Source organism: Rhinolophus sinicus, linkage group LG03 (assembly GCF_036562045.2).
Source record: "Rhinolophus sinicus isolate RSC01 linkage group LG03, ASM3656204v1, whole genome shotgun sequence".
Lineage (NCBI taxonomy): Eukaryota > Metazoa > Chordata > Mammalia > Chiroptera > Rhinolophidae > Rhinolophus > Rhinolophus sinicus.
In genome coordinates, this window is record NC_133753.1 from 97,187,650 (window position 1) to 97,203,789 (window position 16,140).

Here is a 16,140-nt window from a genome sequence, read left to right on the forward strand (position 1 = left end):
GGTCAACAGCAATCTGAAAATATTAAATGGAAAATTCCACAAATAAACAATTCATTAAGTTTTAAATTGCATGCCCTTCTGTGTAGTGTGATGAAATCTCGCGCCATCCGGCTCCATCTTTCCCAGGACGTGAACCATCCCTTTGTCCAGCATATCCATGGTGTACATGCAACCCATCAGTCAGTACTTAGCAGTGGGCTAGGTTATCAGATGAGCTGTTCTGGTATCAAGTGTTCAAGTGACCCTTGTTTTACACAATAATGTCCCCAAAGTGCAAGAGGAGTGATGCTGGCAATTCAAATACGCCAAAGAGAAGCCTTAAAGTGCTTCCTTTAAGTGAAAAGGTGAATGTTTGCAACTTAATAGGAAAGAAAATAATCATATGCCGAGGTTGCTATGGTCTACAGTAAGAATGAATCTTCTATCCATGAAATCGCCTAATTTATAAATTAAACTTCATCATAGGTACGTATGTATAGGGAAAACACAGTATATGTAGGGCTTGGTGCTATCCGCAGTTTCAGGAATCTCCTGGGGGTCTTGGAACATACACCCCGCAGATAAGGGAGGACCACAGTACCAGATATAAGAGATATCTCCCTTTTGATTTATGAGATTCCCCTCAACCAGCTCTCTGCCCTACTTACAATGGCTCTGACAGAGTGAGTGCAAATAACTCTCCTCTTCTGCTAGTTTCATTAAAATCACCTTAACACTGAACCTATGCTTTTCTTCCCTGTGCTCTAGGCCACTGCTCTTTGATACAGCCCATCCATCTTTGGAGACTACCTAATTCCCTTACTTCATTTACACTGATACCTTGAAGGTATTAATAGATAATCACATCCCCCTTAGTGCTCCCTTTTCCTAAATTTAGCTCTTCAGGCTTTTCTTCTAAGTCTTACGCTACTATCAAGGTAGAATTATCTGCGTCTTTTTCTAAATGTGGTTGGAAAGTGTTCATAATTATTTGGAGTTCAATCCTAGGAAGAAAACAATTACACTGTTAATAGCACCATAATTTTGATATGTGATCACTATTATTTGCTGAGGGGTAATTCAATGACAGTTCACTGCAAGTTATTTGAAACCTTTTCATAGTTGTTCTTTTCTAGGTAGCAGTTTCCTGGTGTGCGTTAACGCCATTTATTTCATCTTCCTTGGGGAATGATTTGAGATTAGGCATTAACAAATGTAATTTCAATGCTGGAGATGCTTTGCTATTTTCTTCTAGTTGCTCCACAACATTTTCTAATCTACTAAACTTGTATAATCAAAAACTTATTAAATTGAACATACTTCTTCAATCAAAAAATCCGTAATTAAATTTAGCATGTATCTTCAATCTATGGATTAAAAAGTATTTCACAGATAGTTGCCAACACAGGACATCTTGTTGCGTTTTTTTCAGTCTCCAAGAAGCAATGACTACAAGTGAGAGTCTCTAGGATCTTAACATGAAAGGCAAATGCTTCTTCAGTGATGGTTCCACTTGCCCTCTCCCTCCATTCACTTGGCCAGTGTTCACGTCATCCTGTGCGCAACAGAAACGCGCCTCAGACAACAGCATCAGAGTAAGCATTCAGCTCGGACTAAACAGTAGTGCTCCCAGCCCCCACATTCAACATGTAACTCACAGGCGGGGGGTGGGTGGGGGCTAGGGAATAAGGAACATAAGCTCTAATGTGAAAGAAAGAACAAAACATACTGGAAAACTTGTGCTTTGATTATGATATTCAAATTACTGTAGCCTCCCCTTTTCCCCAAGTTCAAATAGAATAAAAAATCAATAGTATATGACTAAGGGCTAATGTATTAATTCAATAATGCTACATATTTTCTTTACTAATAATGACTACTAACAGTACCTGTTGGTATTACTGATAAATCCTTACCATGTTTATAAAAATCATCAGATTGTTCCGGACTGCATGGCATATAAAAAATAAAACAAAACAAACAAAAAACAAAACTATTCAATACCTGAAAATGCTCTGTTTTTCAAACATGAGTCTCATGGCCAATAATGAAATCATTTAGAAAGACAACAATTTTCTTAAAATACACTGCAGAGTTAAGGATAGGTATTGTTTCACAAAACATTACATATTTCTGCATGACATAGTCACAAATAAAATCTGTTTCTCTGAGTCACAAACAAAAGTTTGAAAGCCTTTTTTTAAAGACCTTTTATATTTTTAAAGTCATTTCAACATGATTACATCAAAACCAAATTATTTGTTTTACTGATATTAGCTAATCTCTACTAATACATTTCAGCACCTAGAAATTTTTAGTTTGTAATGTAAACTTTTCAGGTTATTTTTAAACTAATAAGCAGCAAGGATATGGTTGATAACTAGATAATTTAATTATATGGGAGTTTATTACATTAACCACTCTTCTTTACATGTTTGAAATTCTAACAAAAATGTAAAAGAAAAATAAGCAAGGAAATGGACCTATTATTAAGATACAAGTAAGTATAATGAATAAATATTTAAATTGAGACTGACACGTCCCTTGTAAGGAATAACAATCGAGGAACTTCCTCATATTTAATTCAGGTAACACTTGGGGTGCCTTGTTCAACTATAATGGACAGGTTTAGAGGTCTTTAAAAAATACATAAGGGACAGAAGAAACAAAGTCATAACAGAAAACAAACCTCCTCAAAAGATAACATGAAAATACAATTAGTTAAGCGTGCTTCACTGTCTCTTCACTGCCTCTTCAATAGTCAACTACTTTTCAACCAACGGAGAGTACACAAAATATCTACCTACCTGGCAGTGATTTTCATTTCTTAATTGTTTAATTCACTCTGGCAATTTTCCCAGCAAGGTTAACATGAGATCTATATAACAGACACCATTCTGCCTTCCTTGAAACAAGAACTATGTATAAGTGTTGTCTGAAGTAGGTTTACAGGCAGTTGGATATCAAAACAGTGCAAGCCTCAAAGTCAATTTTCCCTATTTCCAAAAAGTTTCTAAAAACTTACTAAAACAAAATATTCTGTCTCTAGGCCCTTTACCCATTAGAGGCAGTACCTAAGCTGTAACGGCAATCGAGTTGTGTAATTTTAGAATTGGAAGGGGACTTAGACATCACCTAGTCCAGTGGTTTTCTGATACTATGAGGAAGAAAAGAAGAATCAATGGCATAATAACTTATAACATATGCAAGCACACACTTACCTTTTTTTAGTGTATCTCACTGTATATGGAACATTTTGCCTTGTTATTCTATCAAACAAGGGCTTAACATTTTGTCTTGTATTTTATATTTAATCACTTTTAGAATGTGAGTATACACTTGGATATGATTAAAACTATTTGTACAATTTGGAACTTAATGTTTTCTAGTAATAGAACCTTACATAATACATAGAACCCTGACATTTTCAGAGTGGTTTCACATCATCTCATTTATATTTCAGTCTAGTCGATTTGAAGCAATAGTTGGGTGTAATAATGATATAAACCAAGATAAAACAAAGTGAAGCAAAGCATATTCCAACTGATGTACTACTGGAAAATACCCTAAAGCATACCGTAAAGTTCCAGAAATTAAGATTATTTGGAAAAAAGGCTAGGCTTAAAACATTCCATAATTATTTTCAGAAATGCAAAAGAATACCATTCAGTACTTTTTAGTACAAGGAAGTTAACACAAGATGTTTCCATGCAAGCTGACCACAATCTGCTTCAATGAAAAGATAAGACTAGATTGTGTGCTGTTGTTTTTTAATTTGAAACACAACAAAAACAAGAAACAAAACAAAAAACCAGCAGGTGTTTAAGGAACATTAACCACGTCTCCCACTAACTTACTGTATGTAAATAAACGTAGATACTAAGGAGATTCTTTAAATATTCAGTAAACTCCATTTCCACAGAATTCTGAGCAGTCAAGTAAAAAATAACCTCAAGGCTAATTAGGCTTGATTAATAAATGTATATTTTGTATATATACAAAAGCAAGCAAAAAAGAAAATTAGGCATACTTTCAATTTTAGATAACATAGTAAGTTAAAATTAGGCACAAATCTCGATTCTCTTTCCTAAATTGAATAAACTCTTGCAAAACAGATACATTTTACTTCCTTATTTAATTTTTTAAATTTAGACATCAATACCATTGGAATAATGTTTTTACATAGGATCACCACAGTATTTCACTTTAAATTCAGGGAGAAATTTATGCCTACAAAATGTAATACAATCAACTAATTTTACTGGAGAGGTTGCCGGCTTTCCCAAAGCTAATCCTTACCAACTAAAATTGGGGATTTGGGGGTGGGGGGGATGCACAAAAACCTCACAAATTTTAAAAGGCATTTATCTAAGGTACTTAAAACTAAACTCCATATCATCAATGCTATTTTTAAAAATGCATTCAAAATAATGTTGTTTTTAAAAGATCCCCTAAAATCCAAGCCAACTGTTCACAGATGATTTCGCACTATTATTTTAATTTTCAATTGTGAATTTATTTTAGAGGTCTCTGGTCTACTCTTTCTGATAGATTCTATTTTTCCAGATGTTCCTCAAAAGAAAACTCATTCCTCACTCTTGCTTCCTGCTTTTCTCCTTGTACTACTGTAACTATAGCCTTTCTTCTCTTTCTCTGTCTCTTACTTCATTCTCTACTTCTGATCCTATCCAGACTGTGTTCTCACTACAAACAGTAAATTAAATAGAATGCATCAAAAATTTTTTCACAGAATTCATTTCTTCCAAAATTTCTTTGCATAATTTTATTCAAACTTTCATTTAACATCTCCTGTATATTTAAGTCCTTCACTGTTTTTCTATGTACTTATTTATATAGATATTAGCACCTTATATACTTCCCAATTCTCTTGTAAAAAACACCTTCACATACATACATCCAGCAAAGACTCAGATTTTACATATGAAACATCTTACTTTGAAAAAGTACCTCAAACTAAATAAATGAAAAGCAATGTCCAAATTGACAAAACACTTTTCTAATCAGATCTGATCATCTTTACAGGCCCAGTTAAATAATTTTTATTAAAAAAATGAAAATAAGGACAATACAATAACATTTTGCCTTTTATCAATATCAACAGAAAATGTTTCACATCAAAATTGTTTTAATGAGAAAAACAAAAGGATTCCTTCAAGACAAAATAGTCCAATTTCTCATGAGGATTTGTATAACTCACATAAAGTCAGACCTGTAATGAACTTCAATACTAATTCATGGCAAATGTTTGGACTATGGAGCACATTTATATTTAAGAGCTTTTATTTCCTTTTGTTGTTTTAAACTTTGGTATATTAATAGGTTATGCTCTATTATGTCTGGCAACACAAAAACCCAACTGCATCTCTTTCTAATTTGGATGCAGTAACCTTGAAAAGCAACAGGTTCTGATGTAGTAACATGGCCTTTTTACCCCAGACGCCTAACCAATTTCTCATGCCTGGGTGGTTCCATCATGTCAGCAGTGACACTGGTCAGTTGCCTAAGAGACTGGAGGCTTATGATATCTTTAGGAAATGCTTTACTTCAAGGCAAACTCTTCTGGTCATTTAAATTTTTATTTGGATTTATCGTGTAAGATCTGTTGTTTGACATGTGGCATGTCATTTGTGTACAGCTGCCATAGATAACAACATCTGTTTTCTGCTGCTCACTTCAGTTCACCCAAAGAGGAGATGCATAATCAATAGCAAATACACATCTAAAAATGTACTCAGGGAAAGAAAATTGCCAAACCACTGAAGCAAACAGCACTTGACAGAAAAGGATTCATGAATTATGAAAGGATTATGAAGACACTGGCACTGTTATAACACAAAGCACAATGTTCACAACTATCTAGTATCAGTCAAGCGAAATGGTTTCTTAAAATTTAGCTCATTAATAAAAAGATTCATTAGACTCCGTTTTTCTCCCACTAAACTGTGTTAATTACCCAACTTCATACTACTTCAGTCTGATTACACTTGTACACTTCACTCCACATTCATTTATCAGCTAACATATCCAACACTTCCAGCGGGTACCAGGCACTACATTCTATTTCTTATTCACAACAATGGGATTCTATGAAAAAATAGTTAGTTCACTGAAAGAAAAAGAAAGCCACAAAACCTCCCAGACAGTGAAATGGAAATACGAGCTTCCTCACCAGAATCTGAGACTGCAGTGATGCTGGTCACTTTCCTTAAAAACTTACATATGCGAAACCATAAATCTCTCTGTTCCGGGTCTTCAAATGGCCTACTTAACTTTATTCAAGATGACAGTGAGTAGCATTAACAAAGTATTCAACATATACATAAAGAAAAATAAGTACTTAATAATGCTCCTTTTTTAAGGATAATAGTAATAGCTAACACTCACTATAGTGAGCAAACATTTAGTACATACAATATAGTACTATGATGCTACATAGGGTAGTAATGTAGCATATGTTACACTACAGTAACATATAGTAACACGTTACATATAGTAACAAGTGTTACATATAGTAAAAATTTACTCCCTGCTGTGACTCACTACACACCAGGAAAAAAACCTAGTAAGTGCTTCATGGCCATTATTTCATTTAATCCTCACATCATCCCTACAGGATTGGCATTATTATAAACCACATTTTACAGATGATAAAACTTGAGGCTTGGAAGAATTAAGCACCTTACTCAAGGTCACTTAGTGACAGAGAGCTGGGACTCCAACTCAAGTCTATCAGGATCCAAAGTCTGTGCTCTTGATGACCATATAACACTGCCTTGGTTTACACTCATTCAATATTAATTTTAGTCTAAAGTTTTGAATGTCTTATCATTTTAGGACAAGCTTCTTCCTTTAAAATGAACATTTTTCTTGATACATACAAAAATCAACATCTTATATAAGAATTTTACTTGAAACTGTGGTCCTACAAGTTTAAATATTTGGATGGGAAACAAAATCTATCTGAATGAAAGCCTTTTATCACTATGGTTAATGGGTCACAGGTGGAAGAGACCTTGAGGGTCTAGTCCAAATTCTTCATTTTAAGAATGAGAGACCTTTTGAAAAACATCCATCTACACTCAATTTAAATTACCACATATCCAATGCAGAAACATGTAGGTTTTGGGGTTTTTTTTAAGTCATCATTTTGAATAGATAATCTAACATTTCTAACATTTCAACATCATACAGAGCATGGTATCCATTAGCGAAATACTATAAAAAAATACAAATTCCATGACATGAGGTCAGACTATTAGCTAACAGGGCTAATAGCAGTTGAAAGCTTAAATCTTACGTTGTAGAAAGCTATAAAATAGCATCCTTACCTATGTGGACTCAAACTCAAATAGCAGCTATTTCTTCCTTGAATTAAATTTACATTCATTTGGGTCAACTTCATTTCACCACTCATGTCACGTGATCGAATTCAAGCTCATTTCAAGGAAAAGGTTGCTGTATTTAGAACACATACCACTGAGAACAACCAGATGAGTCTCTGAAGGCCTATCCAAATACCTTGCTTTGGTTGCTAAGAAACTAAAATTTCCCTATATTATCAATCATTGAAAGATGCTATGTCAGCATAGAGATCAAATATGTTAAGATCAAGAATCTCTCACCTATGGAGCCAAACGAAACCATGCTATTTCCACAAATCGAATAGTTGAAATTAGTATTAGGCTTTTTTAAGGCATATTGTTAACACAGACTAAAACCTTTTCTTCCCTGAAAAAAAGACCTAGCTGAACCATCAGCTCTAATGAGTCTTTTGGAGCAAAAATTAATATAAGACCTGGTCTTATTTTACTATAAGACCGGGTATAATATAATATATAATATAATACCGGGTCTTATATTAATTTTTGCTCCAAAAGACGCATTAGAGCTGATGGTCCAGCTAGGTCTTATTTTCGGGGAAACACTGAAACTGGTAAGACAAAATCAGTTTAACTATACCCTGTCTTCCACAGTGGCTTATGCTTTGGAGAAAAACAGAAAGAAATACCCAATATACTTTACATATTCAATGCTAGAGACTTTTCCTTCCTGACCCCTGCATGGAGAATTCAAGGCCATGAAGCATACATAAGATCTGACTGGAACAATTTGGTACAGCAAACACTTATATTTAAACCGATGATGCTTTTTCAATCCTTTACTGATGTATTGTCACTATAATCTTCAACCTTTTGAGCCTAGATTCTCCTTAGGATGCTTAACACCAACTTTATTTTTTAAATTGAGTCATTTAAATTACAGCTATTCCAACAAGAGTAATTTTAAATTGTTCTAGCGTTAACAACATAGACACACTGAAGGATTAGCAAAAATAACATATAGTTCCCTCTCCAGTACTGTTTTAAACCTCTTAAAGGCTGTTCCCACAAGAGCAGACACCGGTTCACCATACTTCTAGCCTCACCTCTGAAAGATCAATTCAGCGGCTGAATTGTAACACAAGCCTTCAACAATCAGAATCTTTTTTGTCTAGATCACATCCCCTATCACCATGACTTCCCACCATTTCTCCATCGTCTCTAAAGAGCTTTAGTTCAAAACCCAATTTTCTCGTTTCCACCGTTCACTGCACACATCTCAGGGACTTTTATGTTCCTCAGAAATAACGTCTCTCCTGTCTTGAAACTTTTAGATCTGAAAAACCCACGTCGTCCACCTCGCTCTCTCCAGGCCCTGTCCTCAATCCCACCGCGGCAGCCCAGCTGCGTGTGTCCCGACTTACGAAGGCCCGACATCACCGCGCTCGCCCCCACCCAGCGGCTCCCTCCCCTGATAACCCCGACACTGCACCTCAGCATCACACCCGGCTTCCTACGTTTCACTCCCTTCCCTTATTCTGTCCTCCCACCCCCATCTCTATAACCAGGCACCCCTCTTTCTCCAATAAGTATTCCCTTACCTCAGTCTCAACCCTTTCTCCCCGTCCTCTGCTCATTTTTTCTCTCCTTATTTAGAAACTCCTTTTCGCTCTCCCAACCAGTGCCCTAGGATGCCCAACACTCCACCCTCCTCAGCAAACCCGGCCTCTTCTCTCGCACCTCGTGCGGAGTCACCGCTGCTTCCCTTTCCAGATCCCCGACAGCAGTCACCCACCACCTTAGCTTTGCACCCGCTTCCCCGCCACCTCCACACCGAGGTTTCCCGATTCTTCCCCCTCCGTAGGCTCCAGTACTCGGCAGGGTGTTCTCCGGGCCCCCTTCCCCCCAGCGCCGCCCGTAGTGTAAGGATGTCACCAGTCTTACGGGGCCCCAGCAGAGCCCGAGCCGACCCTGCGGCAGGGACCCCGGCTCTCTCGCCGATCCTGCCGACACCACTCCGGTCGCCTTAAACACAATGCCGGTCGGCCTCCTGCCGCCTTCTTTAAAAGCTGCGCTCCCTCCTCATCCGCCTCCGCTACTCCAGCTCCTCACGTCGGCTTCCTGGGTGTCCCTGCCGGCTCGGAGTGAGGAGCCCCACGAGGCGGCACCTCGAAGTCAGCAACACACCTCAGGCTCTCAGCGGGCGCCCCCACCTCTCGCACAGGCGCCTCCGGTTCTCACAACCGCGCTTCCAACTCCCGACCGGCCTCTCCTCCCCTCGGGTCCGCGGCCCCTCGGACTCCCCAACGGCCCCCTTGCCCTTGCTCCGGCACCCCCTGAGGCCCCGGACGGCCGCCGGCGTCCCTCAGCCCCCGCCCAGCCCGCCCCCGGCGCCCTGCTTACCGTTCTGAGCGGCGCCTGGCCCTGGGAGGAGGGAGCCAGAAACCAGCAACAGCGAAAGGGCCAGGCCGCTGGGCAGCGACGAGCCCGACATCCTACCGGCAGAAGAGCGACTAGCGAATGGGCCGGGGCCGGGAAGGGAGGGGAGGGAGGGAGGGGGCGGGCGAGCGCGCGAGGGAGTGAGCGAGGGAGGCAGCTGGGGCTCAGCTCCGTCCTTCGCCGTCCTCCTCCTACCGCCGCAGCGCCCAAACCTCGCGAGACCTGCGCTCCTGGTGGTGGGCGGCTGAGGAGTGATGGCCTCAAGGCTCGCGAGAAGAGGCGACCTCAACTGATGCTCCCGCCCCTCGGCCGTCGCGTCCCCGCCCCTGCAGAGGCTGATTGGCCAAGCTCAAGGTAGGTCACGTGCCAAGAGCGCTTCTGGCCACGTGACGGAGCGAGGCGGGGTTCCTCCGGCTCTCTCAGCCTGGGAAGTGGGAAGTCCGCCTCCTGCTAATCCTTCGGTGGGACGGGAGCGCCCATAAATAAGAGCAAGTTTTGGGAGCCTAATGTATTTCCTCCACCCTTTCAGTTGTTGGCGCTCTTGGCTGCGGTATTTGACGCACTACCGCCTGTTTTATGCCTTCCTCATTGTCGGGTCCCAAAGTCCTGCTATTTCTTCCTTCTGGACTTTGACCTGAGACCCTCTTAGACCCTCGACCGGCATCGAGCTCCTACCTCCCTCTGTTACCTACTGCTGTAACCTTCCGCGCTAGGTGTGCACTCCCCGTGCTCGTCACTACCTTGTGCTTTTCCGCCTCACCCCTGCTCCCTTGCCGTCTATCCTCCCCTCCCCCCCCCCATTTGGCCTTGTTTTAGCCTCATAAAAATCTCAGGGCCTGAAGTTCTAGCCTAATTGCTCGAGTTTAGTTAGACACTAAATTCTATGAGGAAGTCACCAGGTACTAATTAATATGAAGAATATTCAGAAGCATTTTCATACCGCGAATATTTATAGTACCTGCGGTGTACCAGGTTTTCACACCTGCTGTGAAACCTAGATGAAGTTCACAACCTAGTCTCAGAAAAGCGAGGAAGAGGACGAATGACCTAGCAAAACGACCCATAGCAAAGCAGCCAGCAAAGTGCTCTGGCATTGTGTGCATGGAAGTTCAGGAAAGGATCTTTTTAAGGGTTTTTTTTTTCCCTACTGTGGGGGCAGAATCCCAGAGAGCAGTTTCCAGGCTCTCGGCCTCACGTGGAAAGGTGCTGACTTGGGTAGTAGATGGCCGTCAGCTGTAATTAGATGGCCATCAATAGGTTAGCCATTAGTCACGGATATAACTGCTGTGGCTATGCTAGGGGGTTGGTTGGCAGAGAAGTGGACAGCGGGTTGTAGATCGAGCAAGTCCTGCTTCCTGTGTCTCCAACCCAGCTGCCAGCAAGACCATAATGGTATGACTCCCCTATCTATGGCTCCGTGGGTGTTCCTTTTTGGCCTCGCCATGTCCTGCGTTCTTGTGCGGGGAGCGGGACCAGAGTCCCCGCATGACACCTACCCTTGGTTGTCATTCCTTGGTTGACAAGGGAGTTTCTGTGATTTAGCTGATCCCTGACTCATAGAAGACACCCTGGGGAGAGTCTGTGGAGGGACACTGAGAGGAGCCTAGTTAACAGTCCTGGTGACCTGAGGGCTCTGAAAACCTGGAGGAAGGAGCACTGACCATGAGCCTCGCACACGCAAGCCAAAGTAGTCACAAGTTTTCAACATGAACTGAACAGCTGATGGCTCCAGACTGAACTTTCTAGCCAGCACTGGAACTACAGCTATGGCATGTCGTTGATTGAAATGAAAACTACAGCCTCCACAACCTCAGGTATGAGGGTGACAAAAGGTTCACATGGAAAAAGGTTGGACAAAGGCCATTCCGAAGACAGCCCTCGGTATGGAGGACTACAGAGCCATCTGTGGTGGGACCACGATTTTCAGCTCATGGAAATTTTTGATCGCATGAACTACTCTGCCTCATAATGGTAACTAACATCCCTATTTGATCCTTACAACAAGGGATCCTTACAAAATGATTATGCTCATTTTGTGGGTAGGGAAACTGAGTCTAAAAGAGGTGTGACCCGCCGAAGAGTGTTTGCTATAATCATCAATACCAAATAATCTGGGTTGCCTCTTCTAGGTTCATGGCGGGAGTGCATTTCCCTCTTGAAGTTGGGAGTGACATGTGATTTGTTTTGGCCAGTGACACGTGACATGCATCATTTTCAAGCACACTCATTGCATTTCAGTTGCAGACACTGTAGCATACTCTTGCCCGTATGGTAATTAGTGATCGTGATGATGAAAGCACGTGTGAAAATGAAACTGTCATTCTGGGGTCCCTGAGTTAATACAATAAGCCCAGAGTATTATTAAGCTCTGCCAAACTACATAGAACAGGTAGTGTCTAAATTACTGAGATTCAGAAATCTTTTCTACTACTGCATAACCTGAACTACTCCGGTCAGGGGAAAGATCAAATTCAGGTTGATCCCACAACCACCACCACCCTCTACTAAGCTGTGTAGCCTTGGACAAATGACCTAATCTCTCTGAATCCTATTTATCTGTCAAATGGGGTTGATGATAGTACCTACTTGTTCGGATTGAATCTGAGTTGTTCTAAGGTTTGTGCCTGAGAAGCCGCAAGCCCAAGGCACGCACCAGGTGGCTGAGTTAGGACATGGATTTACTGAGACTTACTGACCCGGGAGAGTCTCTGGTGGCTCCACACTCAGGCGGAGAAGAAGCCAGGTTATGCGGGTCCAGCAAAGCAAAGAGCATCCCACAGGAGGGCTCAGCTGGCAGGTCCTGCAGGCCCGCTCTCATGCACACAGCGTCTCAAGATGCAGGGAGACCTAGATTGCCAGCAAGATCATCTGCCTGTGGGCCTGGTCCCTATACTACCTCATAAGATTATAAAAGGAACAAATGAGTACATTTATGTATACTGTTTAGACCAGTTATGTTTCTGGTGCACAGTAAACACTCAAATGTTGATAATAACGATAATAAATAATATTGCTACTGCTGCTATAATTCCAACTCCAACTCTGTGATCTCCAGCACTTGCCGTGCTTCTTACAAAAGTGGATTCAGAGAGAAAAGTTTTAAGTATAGTGTTACCAATCAACTCTCAAAGCCGGAAGTTATGAGGAATCCTTTTAAAACCCAGGGGAAAACATGTCATCAAATCCTACATGACAGTAGCTGTACTTTTAGACCCCTTTTTGAGCAAAACACATGATAAATAAAACCTCATAACGCAGTAATTCTTTAAAGAAATTTACGAATTTGGCTTTTTTCTTTCTTTTTTTAACATTTACATACACTTAAAAATCTCTCTACTGTCAAATGCAGCTGTGTGGGAGGAGGGCTAGCTCCTTGCAATATCTAACAAGAGCCCTAGGAGTCCTCCGTGCTCAGGCTGAGACACTTTCCTGGCCTCCAGGGACTGCTTGGAGGTGGGCTTTCCAGTCTTTCCAGTACTGACAGCACCTCCTGGTGGCAAGACCTATGTGTGGTAACGCATTCCAAAGTGAAAGACTTCCAGTGGTTTTGTTCCGTGTGCTGCATTCAGCCATTGAAGGATGTCGGTGAAAATGATAGCAGTGTTGGTAGAGTTGATTTTGAACGTCCTAATGGTTCCCCTCGTCCCTCTTGCAAAGATCTCTGCTCCTTTGAATTTCTTTCCCTTCAGATATACCACCCTTTCCATTCAGCTATACCACCCTGGTATCTTCTGACCTCCTTACTACCTTTTTTTCCCTACCCTTTCCAACTCCTAGCACCAATCTTGAACTTCATGGATGAGTTCAATATCCATATTGATGATATATTCAATACCCTGGCCTCTCAGTCCTTTGATCCTCTCACCTCCAACTACCTTCTCCTCAACTGAGCCACCCCTTCCAAGGTTACACCTTCAACACTTTAATCACTGCCAAAATGGCTCTGTCTTTGAAATATGAAAATATTTCACTCTCCATTTACCACCTATCCTTTCCATTCCGAGAGCTAGGATCCCATTTGCTGTAATTATTCCACCTCAACAGGACTTCTAATCCGTTCATCCCGCCAGTTCTCGTTGTCCGTCCTTCATTTCCCCCGGGCCCAGCATAGAGCCCATGATTCATCATTATAATCATGTCCTTACTTACCTCAATCTCCAACACACTTTTCTGGAAAAACGACAGCCTGGCTAAACACTACCGTCTGAGATGAGATTTCGTGTCTGCGTCTGAGCAGCTGGATGTTACCAGAGAAAAGTCACATGCAGGCTGAGTGACTTCATTTTGAATTCCTGGTCTCAAACCTCAAATGGGCACTCAGCACCACCTGGCAATCCTACTCTTCCATATGCAGTAAGCAGGTAATCATGAATTTGCAATCACAATGATCACATCCAAGAAATGCTCATTTCTTTTATTTCTCTAAATCATATTTAATCATATTTAATCCATTCTGAGCACCTTTCTGCTGAGATGACAAGAAATTCCATTTTGGTCATTATGAGCCTCTTTCCCTACTTCCCGGAAAATATGTAATTCCTGGGGTTTTATACAGCCCAGGACACCTTTTTTTCTTTTTTGAAGTGCCCTCTGGTGACGGCTGGCGTGTGCATTACCCAAGCCCACATGATCCCTTGAAGATGAATGGTTTGGTGCTTCCCACGGCTCCCCTCACCAGCCTCACCCTACGCCACACTCCCTTTCAGTTCTTTGTGATTGTCCTGGTATCTTCTATGTGTTGACAGTGCTCTTCCCCAAAGTCCTTCTCACCTTGAGGCTTTTGCACATTCCGTTCTCTTTGCCCAGAATGCTCAACACTCTGTCCTCTTTGCCTGGTCTAATTCTAATCTTTTGGATGTAAGCTTCAAATCATCCCTCCTTAACATGAAAATTAAAACCCCAGTGAGATACCACTTCACACACACACACACACACACACACACTTAATTTAATAATGAAAAAAAACTGATGATACCAAATGATGGTGGGGATGCAGAGCAACTGGAACTCCCATACACTGCTAGTATGGTACGTATATAAAATGGCAGAACTACTTTGGAGAACTATTTGGCAGTTTCTCATAAAGTTAAACATACAAGTCTATGACCAGTAGTTCTACTCTTATATCCTCAATGCCCAAGAGAAATGAAAATATATGTTCATAAAATAATTTGTACAAGAATGTTCATAGCAACTTTATTCCCAATATCCAAAATAGGAAACAACCCAAATATTTATCAACACATGAATGGATAAACAAACTAGTATAGTCATACAATGGAGCACTACTCACTACTCGTGAGTGTCTTTAGTTGCGCTGTCATGGCTGCCTCCGTGTCCTGAATTGATTCAAAACATTTTCCTTTCGTGGTGATTTTGACTTTGGGAAAAAACCAGAAGTCGCACGGTGCCAGATCCGGTGAATAAGGTGGATGAGGACACACCGTAATGCTTTTATTGGATAGAAAATTGCTGTACCAGAAACGATGTGTGACTTGGAGACAAAATAGATGAATGCTGTTGCCGAGTGCCATCCAACGGAAAGGCAGGGACCTTTAATATGGGATGCGACGCATCAAGCCTTAGTAACTGTATGTGACAAGTTTCAACTTGTTCGGTGCAGTCAGTCAGGCATGAGCTCCGGTTGAGAGAAAGTGTGTTTTAAAGTGTGCTGTAAATCATCCTCCATCATGACAGCGCTCCGTGTCACATATCACTTCTGTTATATAGCAATTTCTGTCCAATAAAAACATTATGATGTGTCCTCATCCACCTTATTGACTGGATCTGGCCCCATGTGACTCCTGGCTCTTCCCCAAAGTCAAAATGACCATGAAAGGAAAACATATTGATTCAGGACAAGGAGGCAGCCACGACAGCACAACTAAAGACACTCATGAAAGAGGATTTCCAGAACTGCTTCAGAAAGTGGGAAAACAATGGAATGAGTGCATTTGAAGTGAGCAGGAATATTTGAGGGGGGATTAATGGCAATGTGTCTTTTACTGTAATAATTTTTTTGTATTTAAACATTCACCATATTGTTTGATCACACCTCATATTGATAAAAATCAGATCAGTTTCAGTGGTTTCTTGGAATATTGACTGGAAAGAGGCATGTGGGAACTTTCTAGGGTGATGGAAATTTTCTATGTGTTGATCTGGGTGATGGTTACACAGATATATGCGATCTGACAATTAAGTTCACAAACTCATCCTAGAAAAAGTGCTGCATCTCTCATTGCTGAAATTCACTATGGTCACCTTTGAAGTACTCCCCTTGGGAAGCTATGCACTGACACCTGGGCCTAGTCCACCCTTCAAAGCAATTTTGGAACTCTTTTTCTAGAATGGCTATCAGAGCTGTCATTGTGTTACCCTT

The 16,140-nt window shown here is 41.1% G+C and overlaps 1 protein-coding gene across 2 annotated transcripts in view; it reads right to left on the reverse strand.

Annotated features, from left to right (window-relative positions):
• Nucleotides 1-10,092, reverse strand: part of NPTN (neuroplastin) — a 63,415-nt gene extending 53,323 nt beyond the window's left edge. Inside the window, exon 1 of one of the 2 annotated variants that reach the window (XM_019735938.2) lies at nucleotides 9,723-10,092. In XM_019735938.2, coding sequence (XP_019591497.1) covers nucleotides 9,723-9,813 — 91 coding nt within the window. In that variant the 5' untranslated portion in view covers nucleotides 9,814-10,092. The remainder of the gene's footprint in view (nucleotides 1-9,722) is intronic. The other variant, XM_019735939.2, reaches the window with a different exon arrangement.
• Between the last annotated feature and the right edge of the window lie 6,048 nt (nucleotides 10,093-16,140).